At 38.4% G+C, this 16418-nt stretch overlaps 1 protein-coding gene and 1 long non-coding RNA gene across 2 annotated transcripts; both read left to right on the top strand.

The window, feature by feature from the left end:
• Positions 1 to 837: 837 nt before the first annotated feature.
• On the top strand, positions 838 to 11031 carry LOC139711978 (uncharacterized). Its single transcript, XR_011709547.1, has 3 exons — positions 838 to 1327; positions 9825 to 9939; positions 10910 to 11031. It is a non-coding gene; the product is annotated as an uncharacterized lncRNA (long non-coding RNA).
• A 155-nt stretch (positions 11032 to 11186) lies between these two features.
• LOC139711981 (interstitial collagenase-like) lies at positions 11187 to 16016 on the top strand. The gene is made up of 7 exons (XM_071623825.1): positions 11187 to 11237; positions 11664 to 11889; positions 12458 to 12616; positions 13448 to 13585; positions 14055 to 14215; positions 14843 to 14996; positions 15757 to 16016. The coding sequence occupies exons 1-7, from the start codon at positions 11187 to 11189 to the stop codon at positions 16014 to 16016; spliced, it is 1149 nt and encodes a 382-aa protein (XP_071479926.1).
• Positions 16017 to 16418: the final 402 nt, after the last annotated feature.

Raw genomic sequence — 16418 nt, 5'->3', positions numbered from 1 at the left:
TCACCGCTAACGTTTTGTATTAGTGTGCATTAATTAGTATTTTGCGTTAGTTTGCATTAATTAGTAGTTCGCATTGAGTTTACATTGAGTTTGCATTAGTTTGCATTAGTTTGCGTCAATTAGTAGGACCCGCATATGAGTATGTTTTCGGATGAGATTTAAATTTTTTGGTCACATGAAAAATAAGTCAAACTGCGTTACAAATACCATTCAGTAAAACGTTGTTAATGGATCAGTTTATTAGATACAAATTCAAATAATGTATACACAAATATTTTTCTACAAAAATTTGAGTTTGCTGGGGTTTTTTCCCTCTGGCAACCACAAAAGGTTTCCAAAGGCTTGCCCGACATAGTCATAGCGAATGACGCAAACTTCTGATTATTCCTCTGCACGCAAGAGGTACAGGTGAATAGAATACCCTGATGTAAGGTTCTCATCGAAAATATTATATTCATAGTTTTTATCACATTGGCCTATTTCTCCCTGAGAACTTTTTTTTTTACCAGTCGTCATACATGGACTCTGAATCCATCTTCAAGATTGTAGAGTCAAATGTTACAGAAGACTGATTTGTCACAATGACACTTTTTCATTCTCTTATTAAAAGACATTGCTCTGCAACGAGTGAGGAAATACTCTAAAACGCAACCAAGCGAAACAAGATTGTTTTTTTCAGTCAGATCATGAGGTCATTGGATTTGCTGTTGTTCGTGGATTCCCAAATCATTGTCCATGCGAGACGGCGAAGTACAAACGTGGATTTGACGAGTGGAGAGAGTATAGCCAACATGCTATGGGATCGGAACAATCTTCTGGTACTGGGGTCGGTTTGTTCTTATAGCTGTCTATAAACGGACTTGAATGATGTTGTCCAACGAAATGTTTCAAGTGTAGGCCTAACCTCGTGCACGTGAGAGACTCCAGAGGAGAGTTCCGTATGCCTTACCGGGAGTTTGGGATGCAGAGCGAAATGATTATAATCATTGAGGGATCATGATCCAGGACTCCGCTCGACTAGCTCTGGAACTATTATACCGAGCAGATAAAATTTGCCATCGTCTGTGAGTGTGTGTGGCCCCGAGTAAGCACAACTTCTCGCGATCTACCAGTACTTGGCCGCTAATTGGATTCTCTTGTTAAAGCGTACGAAAATTTGTAACTTCACAATGTGCTATCTATAACTATGGGGGTGTTTAAAGTGACAATATCACGTCGACATGAGCGAAGGGTTTCCACGCATGCTCTGCTGGTGACGATTCTGTATTCAGCTTTATTCTTTCCTCAGTCGGTATCCTCTGTCACGCTTTCAAGAAATGCAGTTGATGTGAGTTCTATACATAGTATTATACTTTGATTGTTGCCTCATATTAGTAATTGTTATTATTTGCGATGAAATTTCTAAACTTGTTTCATTAACTAAACTAAATTTTCTCCATGAAATTTGATAATTGCATCGTAGCTGCCGAGAGTTTAATACAATACTTGGTAACGTACTAGTAGTATGCAATGCATAGGTCTAGTCATTTCTCATCCCACTAGAAAGGAAATGATATTCATATCAAATATATAAGCATGTATATGTTGAGATTTCACGTATTGGCTACCCGAAGAAATGAAGAAACAAACTGGTAATGCATTTTTGGCCAATAAAGCATGAGTTTTTTCGACTCAGCGTCCTGAAGGAAGCTTAGGACGCCGAAAATTTGAGTCGAATAAACTCATGCTTTATTGGCCAAAAATATGTGTGTATGTATGTATATATATATATATATATATATATATATATATATATATATATATTCAATTTTCTCCCCTTCAGCTTTACACATTGCCAGTCACTCTCAATGAAAGTCTATTTCTAGTGAGCTAGTTGCATGCTCTCGCTACATGTCCTCTGCATAACCAGAACGTTGACGCTCTGACTTGTCAACTTGATAACTAAATACATGTAACGTGTTTCGTGGGCTCGGCCTGTATTAGTGTGCTGGGATAAAGTAGAGATAAGGAGTGACACAAAATAGAGTGAGTGAAGGGAGAGAAAAGTACATGGGATCATATGGGACGAACAACGTTAAAAGTGAAATACATGTCCTACGTCTCTTGCACATTGGTGTTTATTCGTTTCTATTGCCGTGTAGAGTGATTGGTCATGGTAGTGGGATAATACATGAGAGAAAAGCAAGTCTTTTAGGTCGATGATTGCCATTGTTTCAGACGTAAGGGTGCATGGCTGCATTCTTTCGGGGTTGTTTCTAGTTTGTTACCTGCGATCAATTCATTACAATTATATTGCAACATTCAGTAAATCTGCCAGTATAATCGTTGATTTAATGACCTATCTTTCACTGCTTAACTCTAACGATATTGACCCATGACAATTATCGATCAATTTCCAGCACTTATAGATGTGCATCAGATTGAATTTTCCTGCATCGCTATAACATCAACAGCAGCAACAACAAAGTTTTGTACACATTTTGGCATTTCATAAAGACATGTGACTCATTTCAGTGCCCCCTTTAAAATGGCAAACAAAGAGTGGCAAGGAGCACGCACAGGTGCACGTGCGTAAACACACAATGAACTTATTCATCCATTTTCAGACATTCAGAGGTAATGGCTGATTTGCTGCACGGTGATTTCCCATCTCATTGGGCAACTAACTGAGACATTTCATCGGAGATGACTGGCTGAGTTCCTCTTGTGTCTGGAAGCCGTGACTGGTGACCAACAAGACTTTTAGATGAAACGGACGACATAACGTCATAATTATATATGATATACCGTAGAGAGACTGCAAATTCACGAATCCTGCATCCCCCATTACACCAATGTCACTTTGTTAGTTGTGACACGTTCTCCACTCACTCCTGGCTCCTTTGTGGCAAGAAGAAGACAAACACGACGCCTTTGTCGATTGACGACTGATGCGGAAGAAAGAGAGAGAGAGAGAGAGAGAGAGAGACATACATACATACATACAGACAGACAGATAAGACAGACAAACAAACAAACATAAAGAGAAAGAGAGAGAGACAGAGAGACAGACAGACAGACAGACAGATAGACGGAGAGGAAACATAGTACGACTCGCTTGCATTTGGCAACGCAAGCGCAAAATTGAAACATAATAATACGTCACTCTGTAATTATCAGTTTTGGAAAGGAGAAGGTCAGATAGGTGGAGACAACAGCACTTTAAAAGCACATAGAAAAAACTTCAGTTTATAAAAAGGATAGACGTTGCCGAAAATTGTCTCAAAGACAGAGATGCCGTTTACACCATAAATACATAAATTTATGATATTTCATGTGATGAATAAGGTACATTGCATTCCCAAGATCTTTAGTGACTTGCAGACCGGTCACTTAACAACCGGGCTCATAATTCCGTGAGGTTATGTAAAATCACAGTGAGAAATTTTAAAAACCAAAGTCCACTGTGACCGGTGACTGTGGTAAAACACTATACCTGTCGTCGCTTTCTGCAGTCATTGCGAGATACCTATTGGCAATGCAAACAACTTTTCATGAACAATAGCCACGCGTTGTCTCTTTCAACAATACGAATTACTATTTGATTTGTAAATCAGAAAATATTCTATTGAAGGTGAAATCGATGTAAAGATTGATTTGACATAAGTCTTTTATGATATATTACGCCACATGTAATCATCCTACGCTGTTTTAATGAAGGGTGGGAGTTGACTAGCAGATATATCTTGAACGCGGAGTTGACTTTCACTTTAGTTCCATTGTGCATTCATTGCTATTATGCTTCAACAAACAGAATCTTGTTTGTTGGGTAATTTGACAATGAATGCACAGTGGAATACGTTTTACATGTTCTAAATAAAGCAAAAGCCAACTCCGTGTTCGGATATTTGATGAACATGGACAATCAAACAAACAAACGACAGAAAGTTTCATTTAAAATCAGATTTCATAAGAAATGAAATCGTGGAATTTTTCCCGAAGAATGGATATCGATCACAGTCCTGCTATGAAATCAGACGACTGTCATTTGCTTATGCATAAATCTTCTTCATCTGTGCAGAAGATATTTCATATTCGGTTCCGTGACATTACTTCCTGCGACAATTTCCCCCTTGTAATATCTGCACGTTAAGCCAATCTACCCACAAACATAACCCTATAATGATATAACCCTCATCCTCATCCTCATCCTCACATCAAACTAAACCTAAAACCCTATCACAACCCTAATTAACCCTAACCCTATAGTCCTTGGAGAAAAGACGGGAGTAATTGTCACAGAGGCAAAATGTCCTGTCACCTTCATGTTATTTGCATCGCATTATTCTGGATCATTGACGATTTACTCATGATGACTTCGTGAAATTTGAAAAAACAAAACAAAAATGGTTATAGGAGCCGCGTTACTGACAAGAAAAACGATTTTATGAAAGTTTTGTTTGGGAACATTAGACCGTTGTGAGAGGATGACGTCATCTTCTTCATTAATTTGCACGCAATAATAGGGAATGACATTACTGAATTGTGAAACTATGTTAAAGTTCAAAATTATTCTGCGTTCTCTTTCTTTGTCCAATTTTCATTAACTATTTCCCTGCGATGATATCGCCGGGAAATATCTCAAGACCTTCTCTAAGACCCTTATAGGGTTTTCGTTCCTTCTAACATGATAGTTTTCACGAGTCTAGCCCACGGTCGAAGTAACAAATATACTACATGCAAATTGGGCTCAAGTATTGACAGTATATTTAGTATGACCACGTGAATAGACCGATAAATATTGTACCAACAATTATACATATCTATATAACCATGGTTATTCCTAAAGACAGAAAGCTTGCCCGAGATTTGCCGGAGGTACGTTGCCCGACATACTCCACAGGTCGTTATCAACAACAAGCGAGTTGCTTGTCGATAACGGTCTCCTCTATACCTATACACTTTACGATAAACCATGAAATGTATTTACGTATATTATTCACATCAATTATCTATGTCAAATGAGTACTCTTGCATACATGTTTCACATGAACATTTTTAATTTTGTCATACTGACTTCTTTCGTACAAGTGGAGAAATAAAACAAACTGAAACTGAAACAACTGACGCAAGCAAAGTGGGATGTATTGGATATGTATTGATGGATCGATATGTCGTTATGTCACATGTGCCCTCAAAGAAAGAAAGAAACAAAAAAGAATTTGAATACAGCAACAGTGAATGAACTTTCGTCACTCATGGTGTTCATTGTTATATTATGGTTGCTATGATTTTAGAATGATAATACTTGATGTGCTGAGAGAAATCAGTTCTTACTGGATTGATAAATGTATAAATACAAGAATATGAAACTCTCTCTGCAATCGACTGGATCATGGTAGAACCTGATCGAACATTCTATACTGACGTTTGACCTTAATTATATGAATTGCAATATGACCAGAATTATATGAATAGTGCTTGAGGACAGAAGTTGAATGAATCAGGGTTTTTGTATTTTTAATGAATTTTTATTGATATATGAGGTAATTTGCTATTTTTATCGTTTTTTAGAGTAACTGGATGACTAGTCTCGTATGGAGGCTCTTAACTTTTTTTAGAGCTGAAAAACATCCCAAAATATGTTGTTTGCTTGAAAGCAGAGAAAATTTCTCTTCATCTGCTTCAATTTAAAAAAATCTATGATTCGATTAATTTTTTTTATGATTCATGGAATATGCTGCATTTAACACAGGTTTCTATGGGAGCCCGGAAAACGAGCGTGAGGCCAGAACCTGATCGAAAATTCTATACTGACGTTTGACCATAATTATATGAATTGCAGTATCAAAATATCTTCCAGTATTAACTGTCCCTACCACACACTCATGAAATCAGATCATCATATCAAACCCTAACAGTGCTGAAACACTGTATATCTCTTCCTATATAAATGTGAGCGAGAAGAGAAGTAAGAAAAAATGAACAAAGAGAGGAAATAAAAAAAGAGAAGAAAGGAAAAGAGTGAACTTCCTCGTTATGCTCAGCTCTCTTGAAATGGGCGTGTCGCCTATAGACTTTGCCACGGGCATTGTTATGTGTTAACTTGCATTGTTCGCAAGTCAAAGTTGAAGGCCCACTTACGTCATTTTCTTTATTTATTTTACCTTTTCTTTGTTGTGTTCCACAGCACTGTTGGATTTTCCAATTGTGCAATCATCTGTATAACAGACACAATATTGAAACCCCGTGTAGAAGTGCTTCTGTGCACTGGGCCAACAATGATCTGCAATTCTCCTTTTATTTAAATGCTTTTAGTAATTGTAGCTTGGTTTTTACTGCCAGAAATGGAAACCAACCTGCTACTTCGTAATCTGGCTCTTGTCTATTGACAAACAATGTTTTCATGTTTAAACCAGGTCATGCACATTGATTATTCATGAGTGTAATAATAATGATAATAGTGGGTAGTTTTATAGCGTCTTTTCCGCTGTATACAAGGCGGTATAAGATGTCATCCATGGTTGCCATGAAGCATTAACAGTGATTATGAAACTTTAAGGGTGGTGTGAATCTGAAGCCAGGACAGCACACTGGTTTGTCCAATTGTGACCTCTACAACGGATAACTCGTTTGCACTGAATAGTACCACGCAGGTAATTCCTGCTGATGATCTTGTTACAGTGCGCAACCATTATGTTGTCAAATAGATTAACGAAGATATTCTTGGACCTTGTTGGACGTAGCTTTGTAAAACAAACAAACAGACAAACTACAAGTCAAATCAGGTAATGATTTTAGCAAATGTGGAAATCTTTTTAAAAATCCAAGCACTCTTAACGCTTGTATCAGCTGAAGATGGACAAGCGGGTTGCTCGGAGTTTTACATAATAGATTAAACCTTCAGTCGACACATTCAAGCATCAGACTGTTGTAGTTAACACATCACGTCGTACCGAACTCAATCTGTTCGTTTTTACAACATTCAGCCAAGGCTACGATAATATTCTTTTTTAATGCTTAGAGTCCAGTTTGTATACAGGAGTTTTAAATTTGTCGGGAATGACTCGGGCAAACTCGGCTTATATCGTATGGAAATCTGATGAGCTCTGGGGAAGGTCTCGGGATATCTAATGGTACGTTCCCACTGCCGATCAGATCAACTCGATGTTATATTATTTTATTTTCATGATAATGTACTCTGTTCCACATATCAGCACACTTCATGAATTTAGAAATTAATATGATACATGTATTTTCTTTTACACACTCTTGGGCCTATATAATTTATCAATGAATACATAAATTTTTTTCATTCACTTTTTCATTCTTTGATAATGAGAACAATAATGACAGAGATAACACGACTCATTTGGGGTGTAGAACAGTCAATTTTTTTCCAACTCTATATAATGGTGCATTTATGGGCATATAGGCCTATGTTTCATTTTAGACCAAATTAATTTCAGCCCACCTATATGTCATGCACTTATACGAAGCGTGGCGGTGTGACATTTCTTTTTTTTTAATGAGATATCAGACTTAGATTTGCTATTCTTCACATCCAGTGAAAATATCGAATGCATATGAACGAACCTATCATAGGTATTATACATGGTGTCCCGGCAGACAGAGTGCTACAAAATTGTCTCTTATTTAAAAAGATATGAGCGACTGAATGAAATCGTTACATTATTCAATAGAAAGAACACCTCAAATTTTATTTGACACAATGATAATCAATCTTCGTGCAGGCGCTTTGATCTCCATGAAAATTTGTGATTTACAAAATCTGTAACTTTCCGCACTGATATCCTACTTGACTGAGCGATAGTGAAGCCGTAAAAACTGATAATGAATGCGTCAAAAATAGCTACTGAAAACGGATAAAGTGAATGAATACAAATGAATGCATTTTTGGTACCTTTTTGAGTGGCTCACAAACAGTAGTGATCAGTCTTTGTCATCGTTTTTTTTTTCAGGAAATATGACTACAGAATCGAAACGCCTGCACGAGAATTGATGATTGCGCCTGGTTTCAAAATAGGAAGTGTTCTTCTATCAACTATAGGTTTTCCCGGCCAATTTCGCACTTTATGAATTTGTCAGTCCAATTCCTAATTGCTGCATTCAATTTAGCAAAATATACCAAAGATGACATGTTCGGTATAGTTTAATTTTATGATCTCTTCATTTAAATTCATATTGGAGCATTCAAATTACCTTTAGCCTCATTCTAAGTAACACTTTTTCTATTGAAATTCGTAACACAAGCACCATTTGGTTATTCGTTCATTCAGTTTAGAATGATAGTCACGTGATCACGGACATGCTGCTCTCGTTCATTCCAATTCATTTTTGGGCAATCAATTTAACATCTTTTGCAGTCAATTTAGCACGCATGTTTATGGTTTGCTTCTTTCTTTATTTTCTTAACATAGTTATTGTTTTCCAAGCGTCATTACATATTTTCGTACTCATTTCAGAGATTTTGGCAACATTTTTTTTTTCTTTAAGGTGCTTGGTGACTCTTCAATTCCGAAGATAGTGCAACATGTGCATGGCCACAACTTATCTCGCCGTTGTGCGCTTTATTCCTTGTGTCGGCCAGTTGTAGGAAGTCAAGGTTATGATCATGAAATATTCCTATAATTCGTTTTCTGTCCCCTTGAGAAATACGTCTGTATCTAACTTGTGCCGTCATGATTTATTATTATTATTATTATATTATTATTATTATTATGACTATAAGAAGATGAAGTTAAACTAGAGTATTGGTACATGTAGGCCGAAAATGTCATGTATGAAAGAAAAGGGGCGTTACAGAACAGCAAAGTTATATAATATGGTCAAAAATACGATACTTTTACTGCTTAACAGTGTGTGGATGAAACAATAAGTCACATAGAAATACGCTCTTAAATGTTATCACCTTTTCAAAAAAAGAAATGACATGACGTTAATTTCAATGAACATGTTAGGAATTTGACTGCCCATACGCGAAATTGAATGACTGAAATATCCCTTTCGCCAGTGCTGGCGAATTTGAATGACTGAAGAGCACGTGCCAATTTGAATGCCCGTTTTACGAATTCGAAAGGCACATGTGCAAATCTCATTGATCGGAATGCTAAATTGAACGAACAATTTGCAATTTTGAATGACCGAATGTGCAGTGATGAGGATTTTCGCTAAATTGAATGAACCTTTCATCAAATGGACTGACAAAAGGGCGAAATTGGCCGGTAAAACCTATACTAAAGATAATCATTTCTGTCGTTCATTCAGGCTTTTGCAATTAATAGTCAGTTTGTAGCACTCTTTTTGGCCCCGCCGTATTCAAGCATAAATACTGAGTTGTCTCATATAACCAAACGAATACTGTAACCAATTCTTCCTTCACCCGATCACTGTACGAACCTGCCGACCCGTTCGATGCAAGATCTTACACAGATCGAGTCATGTCGAGCTGGTCTAGGAAGTCTAGTAGAAATCGAGTATTGACCGTGTAGCGATCGTGTATTGATTGTGTGTATATCAGGATGTTCTAGTAGAGATCTGTGTGGCTGTCGAGGAGAGATTCTGGAGATGTCGAGAATGGTCGGATGCGGATCGTAAAAGATCGAATAGCGGTCGGGAAGGGATCGTGTTGAAGGACGATCGAGTATTTGGTCGGGATTGCTCTGGCAAAAATAGATGATCGGGATTGATCTCGCTTGATCGAGTTGATCTAATCGGCAGTGGGAACGGGGTATAAGTGTTTCCCAACGATCTTCAAACGTTTCACTTTTGTAAAAATCTTTTTATATAATTATGGGAATGTGCTCATGATTTGCCTCTATCAGAAACATTTGGAAGATTTGGGCTACACCGGAGACATGAGCGCAACTCTGCCCGAGGAAAGAAGAAAGTATGTCCTTCATACTCGTTTCCAAACATTATCCGGATTACACAAGACAGGTGAGCAAACACAATATGGACATAGATGCCATGGTGAGTGCCCATGACTGAAAGGAGAAAAAGGGTTACAATGAAGACAAGATATCGAGTACTTGTCCAAAGTACGTAGCTAGTGAATACACACTACAGCTATTTGATAATGATAATTTAAAAAACAAACAGTGAAAGATTTTGGAGCTCTCACATATACGGCAAGTTTCACTTCGTCGGTAATGCGCCTTTTGCAATTATTGAGTGAGAAGTTAACATAACGCTTAGAAGCTGTTGTTGACAAAGCAATAACCGAAGCCGGGCACAATTGACTTTCAATTACTGACTCGTGTTGAATTAATGTTTTCAAGTAAACTATAATGTTTGATGTTTTGCCCCCCCCCCCCCCCAAAAAAAAAAAAGTCATGGGATGCACAGTATATGAAGGAAAAAAAAAAAACAACAATACGGTGTCATTATTATCGCCGCTTACACGTATCCTTCCAACATGTTCTATAAAATCATTGATCGCAGTTGAACACAATTAGGATGTAATTACAATGAATGAATTGTAACTTCGTCACGTGGACGTTGACGAGATGTGTAAAAAGTATACTGTGAAAGAAAAGAACAAAAATGAATCACATTAAGAATGCATGTAATATGTTGCTTTTTACGAAACGACAATGTGGAAGTCTAGACTAAAAATAAGCCTGGTGCCCAATACATTTTTTTTTACCAGGATCGCTAATGAGTTATGACACCTCGTCAGCTTGTCACATAAACCCGTCATTCTTGCCGACACGCTTTTTAGTTAAACTTTTGGTATAATTTTATGTGCGATCCTTTTGCCAGAAATATCTAGAGACATACAAGGCAATATCGGGGACCTTGCGAAAAGAATTAGTTCCTTGGGTGAGCAAATCCAACAGTCTAGCTCTATACCCTTATTTGTGAGAATTTTCTTTCCTCCTATTTCGTTGCCTGTTTATCAAAGCAGAGGTCGATGACAAGCAGACGTTAAAGTTGATGGCAGCCCCTCATCGTAGGGATGGTGACGTCAACGTCCCCAGCGTGGAGGTGCTTGGCAACTGGGAGGGACGTACTCGGGAGAAGAGGTGGAGCATCTTTAGGGCGTGGCCGAAAAGCAATTTCACCTACAGGATCTCGTCGTACACGCCAGACTTACCCGAGCAGAAAGTGGACGAGGCTATTGAAAATGGGTTTAAGGTGGAACATAGCTATCCATGTATTCAGTAATTGTTCCAAGTAAAGCTATGCGTCATCAGAAGAGGCGTGGTAGATTTGAGAATCATGACATTCGTTGTGTCAGTATATTAGTCGTTTCCTTCCTTTTTTTTCATATGCCATTATTACATCCGTATATAGCAACAGAAACGATAGTGATTGAAGTAATATTTTTGATGCAACATTTATCATACGTAAAAGTAGGCCTAAACAAAATCTAAACTGCTCTCCCTTTATATGCTGATAGTAGTAATGATAAAAATGATAATTATGATGGCTGTAATATGTTTGCTTGGTTGCTGGTCAAAATCAAAGTTTAAGTGTAATCCTCAAAAATGTTAAGAAGTCAGTTGCAGTTGGTAACTAATAAGAATTACCAGAATGAATTTTTACACTTCATTCTTTTTTTTTATGTCAGACCGATTCTCGTCTGATTTCCCTCTCGTTATACTCCCTCCATTCCATTTTTTTCTGGTGTTTTTTTTTTTTTTACCCATAATGTACAGTTGTGGTCGGCTGTCGCCTTGGTCGACTTTCGACGAGTGTGGACGGATGACGCCGACATCAACATCTCGTTTCAACGAGGCGACCACGGCGATGGTAAACCCTTCGACGGCCCCGGCTACGTCCTCGCACACTCGTTTGCTCCCCAGCTGAGCTCTGACCAGTCCGGACTGACCGGTACTATCCACCTGGACGAGGATGAGAACTGGACAGTGGAATCAGCCTCAGGTTGGTGGAGAGACAAATTTATGCCAACAAACGAAACAACATATAGAAACTAACACTTTCACAATTAAAGAGACTTCAGCACACCGGGATAGATACCGAAAATGAAATAGAAATAGACAGGTCATTGTCTTTATCACCAATTTCCACTAATTTATATTATCGTGACATGAGCCGATACGAATAAACTGTGTCATTTGCATTATACTGTTGTAATCTGCTAATAATCTAGCAATCATCGAATACATGAAAGGGATAAGGTCTGTAACTGCTTAATCATCGACAAAAAACATAATTTTTGTTATTTTAAATAAATGAATTACGACCTTTGAGGGGAAGAAATCATTACCTACTCGAGTTTGTGTAAATGTGGTCTCTTCTGATATCACTTTCATGTGAAAATATGCGAAAATTTAGATTTACAATCTTTTATTATTTTGCCATTCCAATGAATACCACTCTGTTTATCTGGTTTTATTCAATTTATCAAATTCATCAACTAAAACATGACTCTTTAAAAATGACAAAGCACACAATAGAGATGCATTGACGTTGTCTTTTTCTTCGTCAGGTACTAACCTTATGTTCACGATCGCACACGAGATCGGCCACGCCATCGGGCTCAGCCATTCCAAGGTGGTTCCCGCCCTCATGTACCCCTGGTACCAGAGCTACGAGCCCAGCTTACAGCTTCACGAAGACGACATCAGAGGCGTCCAGTTCTTGTACGGTGAGGAGGCAGAGAACGAGGGCAAAGCTATGTCGTCATGGCAAAAAAAAAAAAAAAAAATATGCACCATTGAGTACTATTTATACTTGAAAATACTATACGACCAACGGTTTCTTTTTGTTCTTATATTGTTTTGATTATCTTTGCTTGGGGATTACAGTTCATTACTTTGAAGGTTCATTTATCCAAAAAGAAATAAGGTTTGTTATTCCGAAGGTTCGTTAATCCGAAAATCAAACAGGGTTCGTTACTCTGAAGGTTCTGTAATCCGACAATGAAAAAAAAAAGTTCGCTATTTTGAAGGTTCGTCAATCCGAAAATGAAATAATGTTCGTAATCCCGCAGGTATACGTAATAGCAAATTGTCTACATTCTCGGATTTACGAACTTTCGGAATAATGTACCTGTGGAATAACAACTTTCGGAATAATGTACCTGTGGAATAACACCACAAATGTTGGGATTAATCAACCTTTTTTTTCGGATTAACGAATCTCTATAGGGATGGGGAATTTGTGTGTTTCATAATAACGAACCTTCGGAAGAGCACTCATCTACCTGCTTGTGATATGATTGTAATTATCATTGACGTTGATCACACTGTCACCTGGCAAATTATACACTGCAACCTCGTTGAATTGGAACATCGTATAATTTCCAGAAATTGCCATTAGCGTCGTCATTGTTGAACACTGAACCCGCAGTGGTGTCACCGCAGTCAGAAACAGTTTTGAACAACAACAAAAATACGTCCAAATCAACGATACGTTTTTTCATCCATAGTAATTATCCGTTCGCTATTGTTGAAAACCTACTCTGCTCTTACCCCAGGAGCAAGACCTGGAACCGAGTTGTCCTACCCGGTCTTGATACCCGGAGGTCCGAACAATCCCAGTGTGCCGAACCTTTGTGCTTCCCTTCCCGAGGCGATGACATTAGGACGGAATGGTGTCACGTACGCTTTCAAAGGTACAAAGTAGCAGGTACAAAGTAGCTCAAGACTTGAGACGCGAGATAGGTCTGTGTGTGTGTTTTGCGCATGCTTTTTATGTGTTCTAAATAGATTGTGTGTGAAATGCAGGTTGGTGGTCGTTTTTAGGATGGATGTGCCTGTAATCATGATGGGTATTCGCTATAAGGACAAAAGCGAAAGAAATGGCGGAGAACACTAACGGTATCCTTATGTCGCATCAAGAGAAAGAGTGAAACTCGCGGAATGTTCGTGGGATGGATTTTTGTTATTCATATAAGTAGAATTATTCTAGAGAGTGGAGGAATCAACATAGGCTATAAGGCCAGCCTTTCAAAGATTACAATTATGTACAATTCATATAAATGCGACAAGGCACACAACGTGCAAAAGGCAAAAAAAAAAAACAAACCACAAGACAAGTTATCATAATCATCATTAACTTTATTTTATGTCTGTTTTCATCAGACGTTTACTACTGGAAGATGGAGGATGGGCGCATTGTGCAGGGATACCCGGCCTTGATATCTCAAAACTGGCCTGGTCTACAGAGTTATCTGACTGCTGCCCTCACCGTCAAGAACACAAGAGTGTGGGGAGAGGATGTTGGGAAGACTTATTTCTTCAAGGTAAAAATCGTTAATCAAAAAGAACAACAACATACATCATAGATCCTATAATAGCACTACATAAAAGTTTGAAATCTTTTTCCTGCACCTTCAAATTCGAGATCAATGTTCCTGCAGATATGTCAGATTTACCGCGGTCAAAGAAAACGAACTAATAAGCTTTACAGGGAAGTCTGATTTTTCCGAATGTTGCGTTTCTTGTATAGCTGAAGAGTCTCTCATTCCTTCATCTTTAGAACAATTCCGTGGGATTAAGTCCCTTTCTACATATTTTTTTTTCAGACAAAATGACAATGGTAATTTTGACATACCACGATAACTTATCAAAGCAGGTTCCTACCTTTGATGAATGTGGTGTGAAATCCCCGTACTCCGTAAGATCCAATAATTTTTGTTTGCTTGATCACGAGTATGATAAGCCTATTTCTGAAACTTGACAACATCATAGTTACTCATCCCCCCCCCCTTGTAAGTATGAATACGTTGATGTAATGTTACCAGACGAAAGTAAATAACCCGTTAGTATACTGAACAAAGTCGTAAGGGAGGAATACTATGCAATCATATTTCTTTTTTTTTCTTTTTCTTTCATTTTATTATTTTATCTGCATATCATTATGCTACCAGCAAAGAGCCGTGTGGCGCTTTACCGCCGACAACGCCCTCGACGCTGGGTTTCCCAAGGACATCCACACCGTGTTCCCGTCCGTCCGCTCCACCGTTAGCTCCGTGGACGCTGCAGTGGAGATCGGAGGCAACGGAGAAACGCTCTTTGTAATTGGTAAAATAATTCTTTGTCTTTACAGGTCACTTTTTTTTTTTAAAGTCAGTACTCATTGAATTATAGTTTACTGTTAGGTCAACCAGTCCCGGAACAGAAGCCAAAGATTATGTACTTATACCCAACTAATTTTGTCCTGTGTTTTCCAAACTCTTTGAGGATTTTAACCAAAATGTTACAGACATGGTATTGACTGCAGTGAATTCCATCACTTTACCAAATCGGGTGGAACGTTTATAGAATTCGTTTCACATTCCATGTCAACCATTCCAAATAGGACATTTCTTCCCAAAGTTTCAAAATTCTGAGTATTCTTAATATAAACGCCTTTATTAAACAAAAACAAAAGTTTCCAAACGGGCAACAAGAAATCTGCCCTCAATTGTATGCGAAGACCTTGTAGAAACAAAACAAACGACACAAAAACCTTGTTGCCCATCTGTTTTGCTTAGACCTGCTAGCTTTCTTCATCTCACTTGCTATAGCCATACTTGTTTGTGAAATGATTAAGTTATTAAGTTCTCAATCGTTCGGCTGTATGTGTCATAATATGCCGAACTCCCTTGCACGGTCTATGTCACGATAAGCGCCATCACAACACTTTGTAGAATGTGAGGAAGATGTAGACTTCACCATAGATCCACGCATTGCGGTCATGTATTTTTGCACCACTGAAGAGACTTCACAGGATAATTTCTAGAGGAAACATGTTTCTGCTTTTTAAGAGATGATAATTGGTTTCTTTCATTCACCTCTACAGACGGAGAGCTGTACAAATACGGCTGGACCAGAAACTTCAGCGGCCCGTTTGCCGTTGACCAAATCATCCCGAACCTGCACGGAATCGTGAAGACCGTGATCCAAGGGCCGGACAATTACCTCTATTTCTTCATGGACGATGGCATGTACTATCAAGTGTCTCCCTGGAGTTTCAGCGTCAGTGCGCGCTTCCCCAAGGCCGCCTCGCAGGATTGGTTCAGCTGCGGAGATGAGGTGCGACGACGACGACGACGGCGGTAGTCAAGCCTGAGAATCTGGATGTGGATCTGGACAGTTTCGTCCGCAAATTGTCCTCAGCAGACACATCTACGCTAACTTAAAATGGATGGCTAACTTAAAATGGATGGCTAGTAACTGATCAGTGCATGGGAATCAGTGAAAATCAGTGGGAATGCTGGTGGATGATTGTTCCAATCCTTGTGGGATTCATTTAAGAGTACATTATATATCTATTGCTGTATGAAAATTATTTGCTTTAGAATGGTCTCATAATTATTCAAGTAATGTGCAGTTGTGCCGTTAACGATCGCCCCGTCACTGTTCTTGCAGGCATGCTAACTTGGAAACATTAAACTGCACATTACTTGAATATGAGACCATTCTAAAGCAAATAATTTTCACACAACAATAGGTATGTAATGT

This window comes from Diadema antillarum, unplaced genomic scaffold (genome assembly GCF_040938485.1).
Source record: "Diadema antillarum isolate AM-2024a unplaced genomic scaffold, OU_Dant_1.0 seq00001741_RagTag, whole genome shotgun sequence".
NCBI lineage: Eukaryota > Metazoa > Echinodermata > Echinoidea > Diadematoida > Diadematidae > Diadema > Diadema antillarum.
This window is presented reverse-complemented; position numbering and strand designations above follow the sequence as displayed.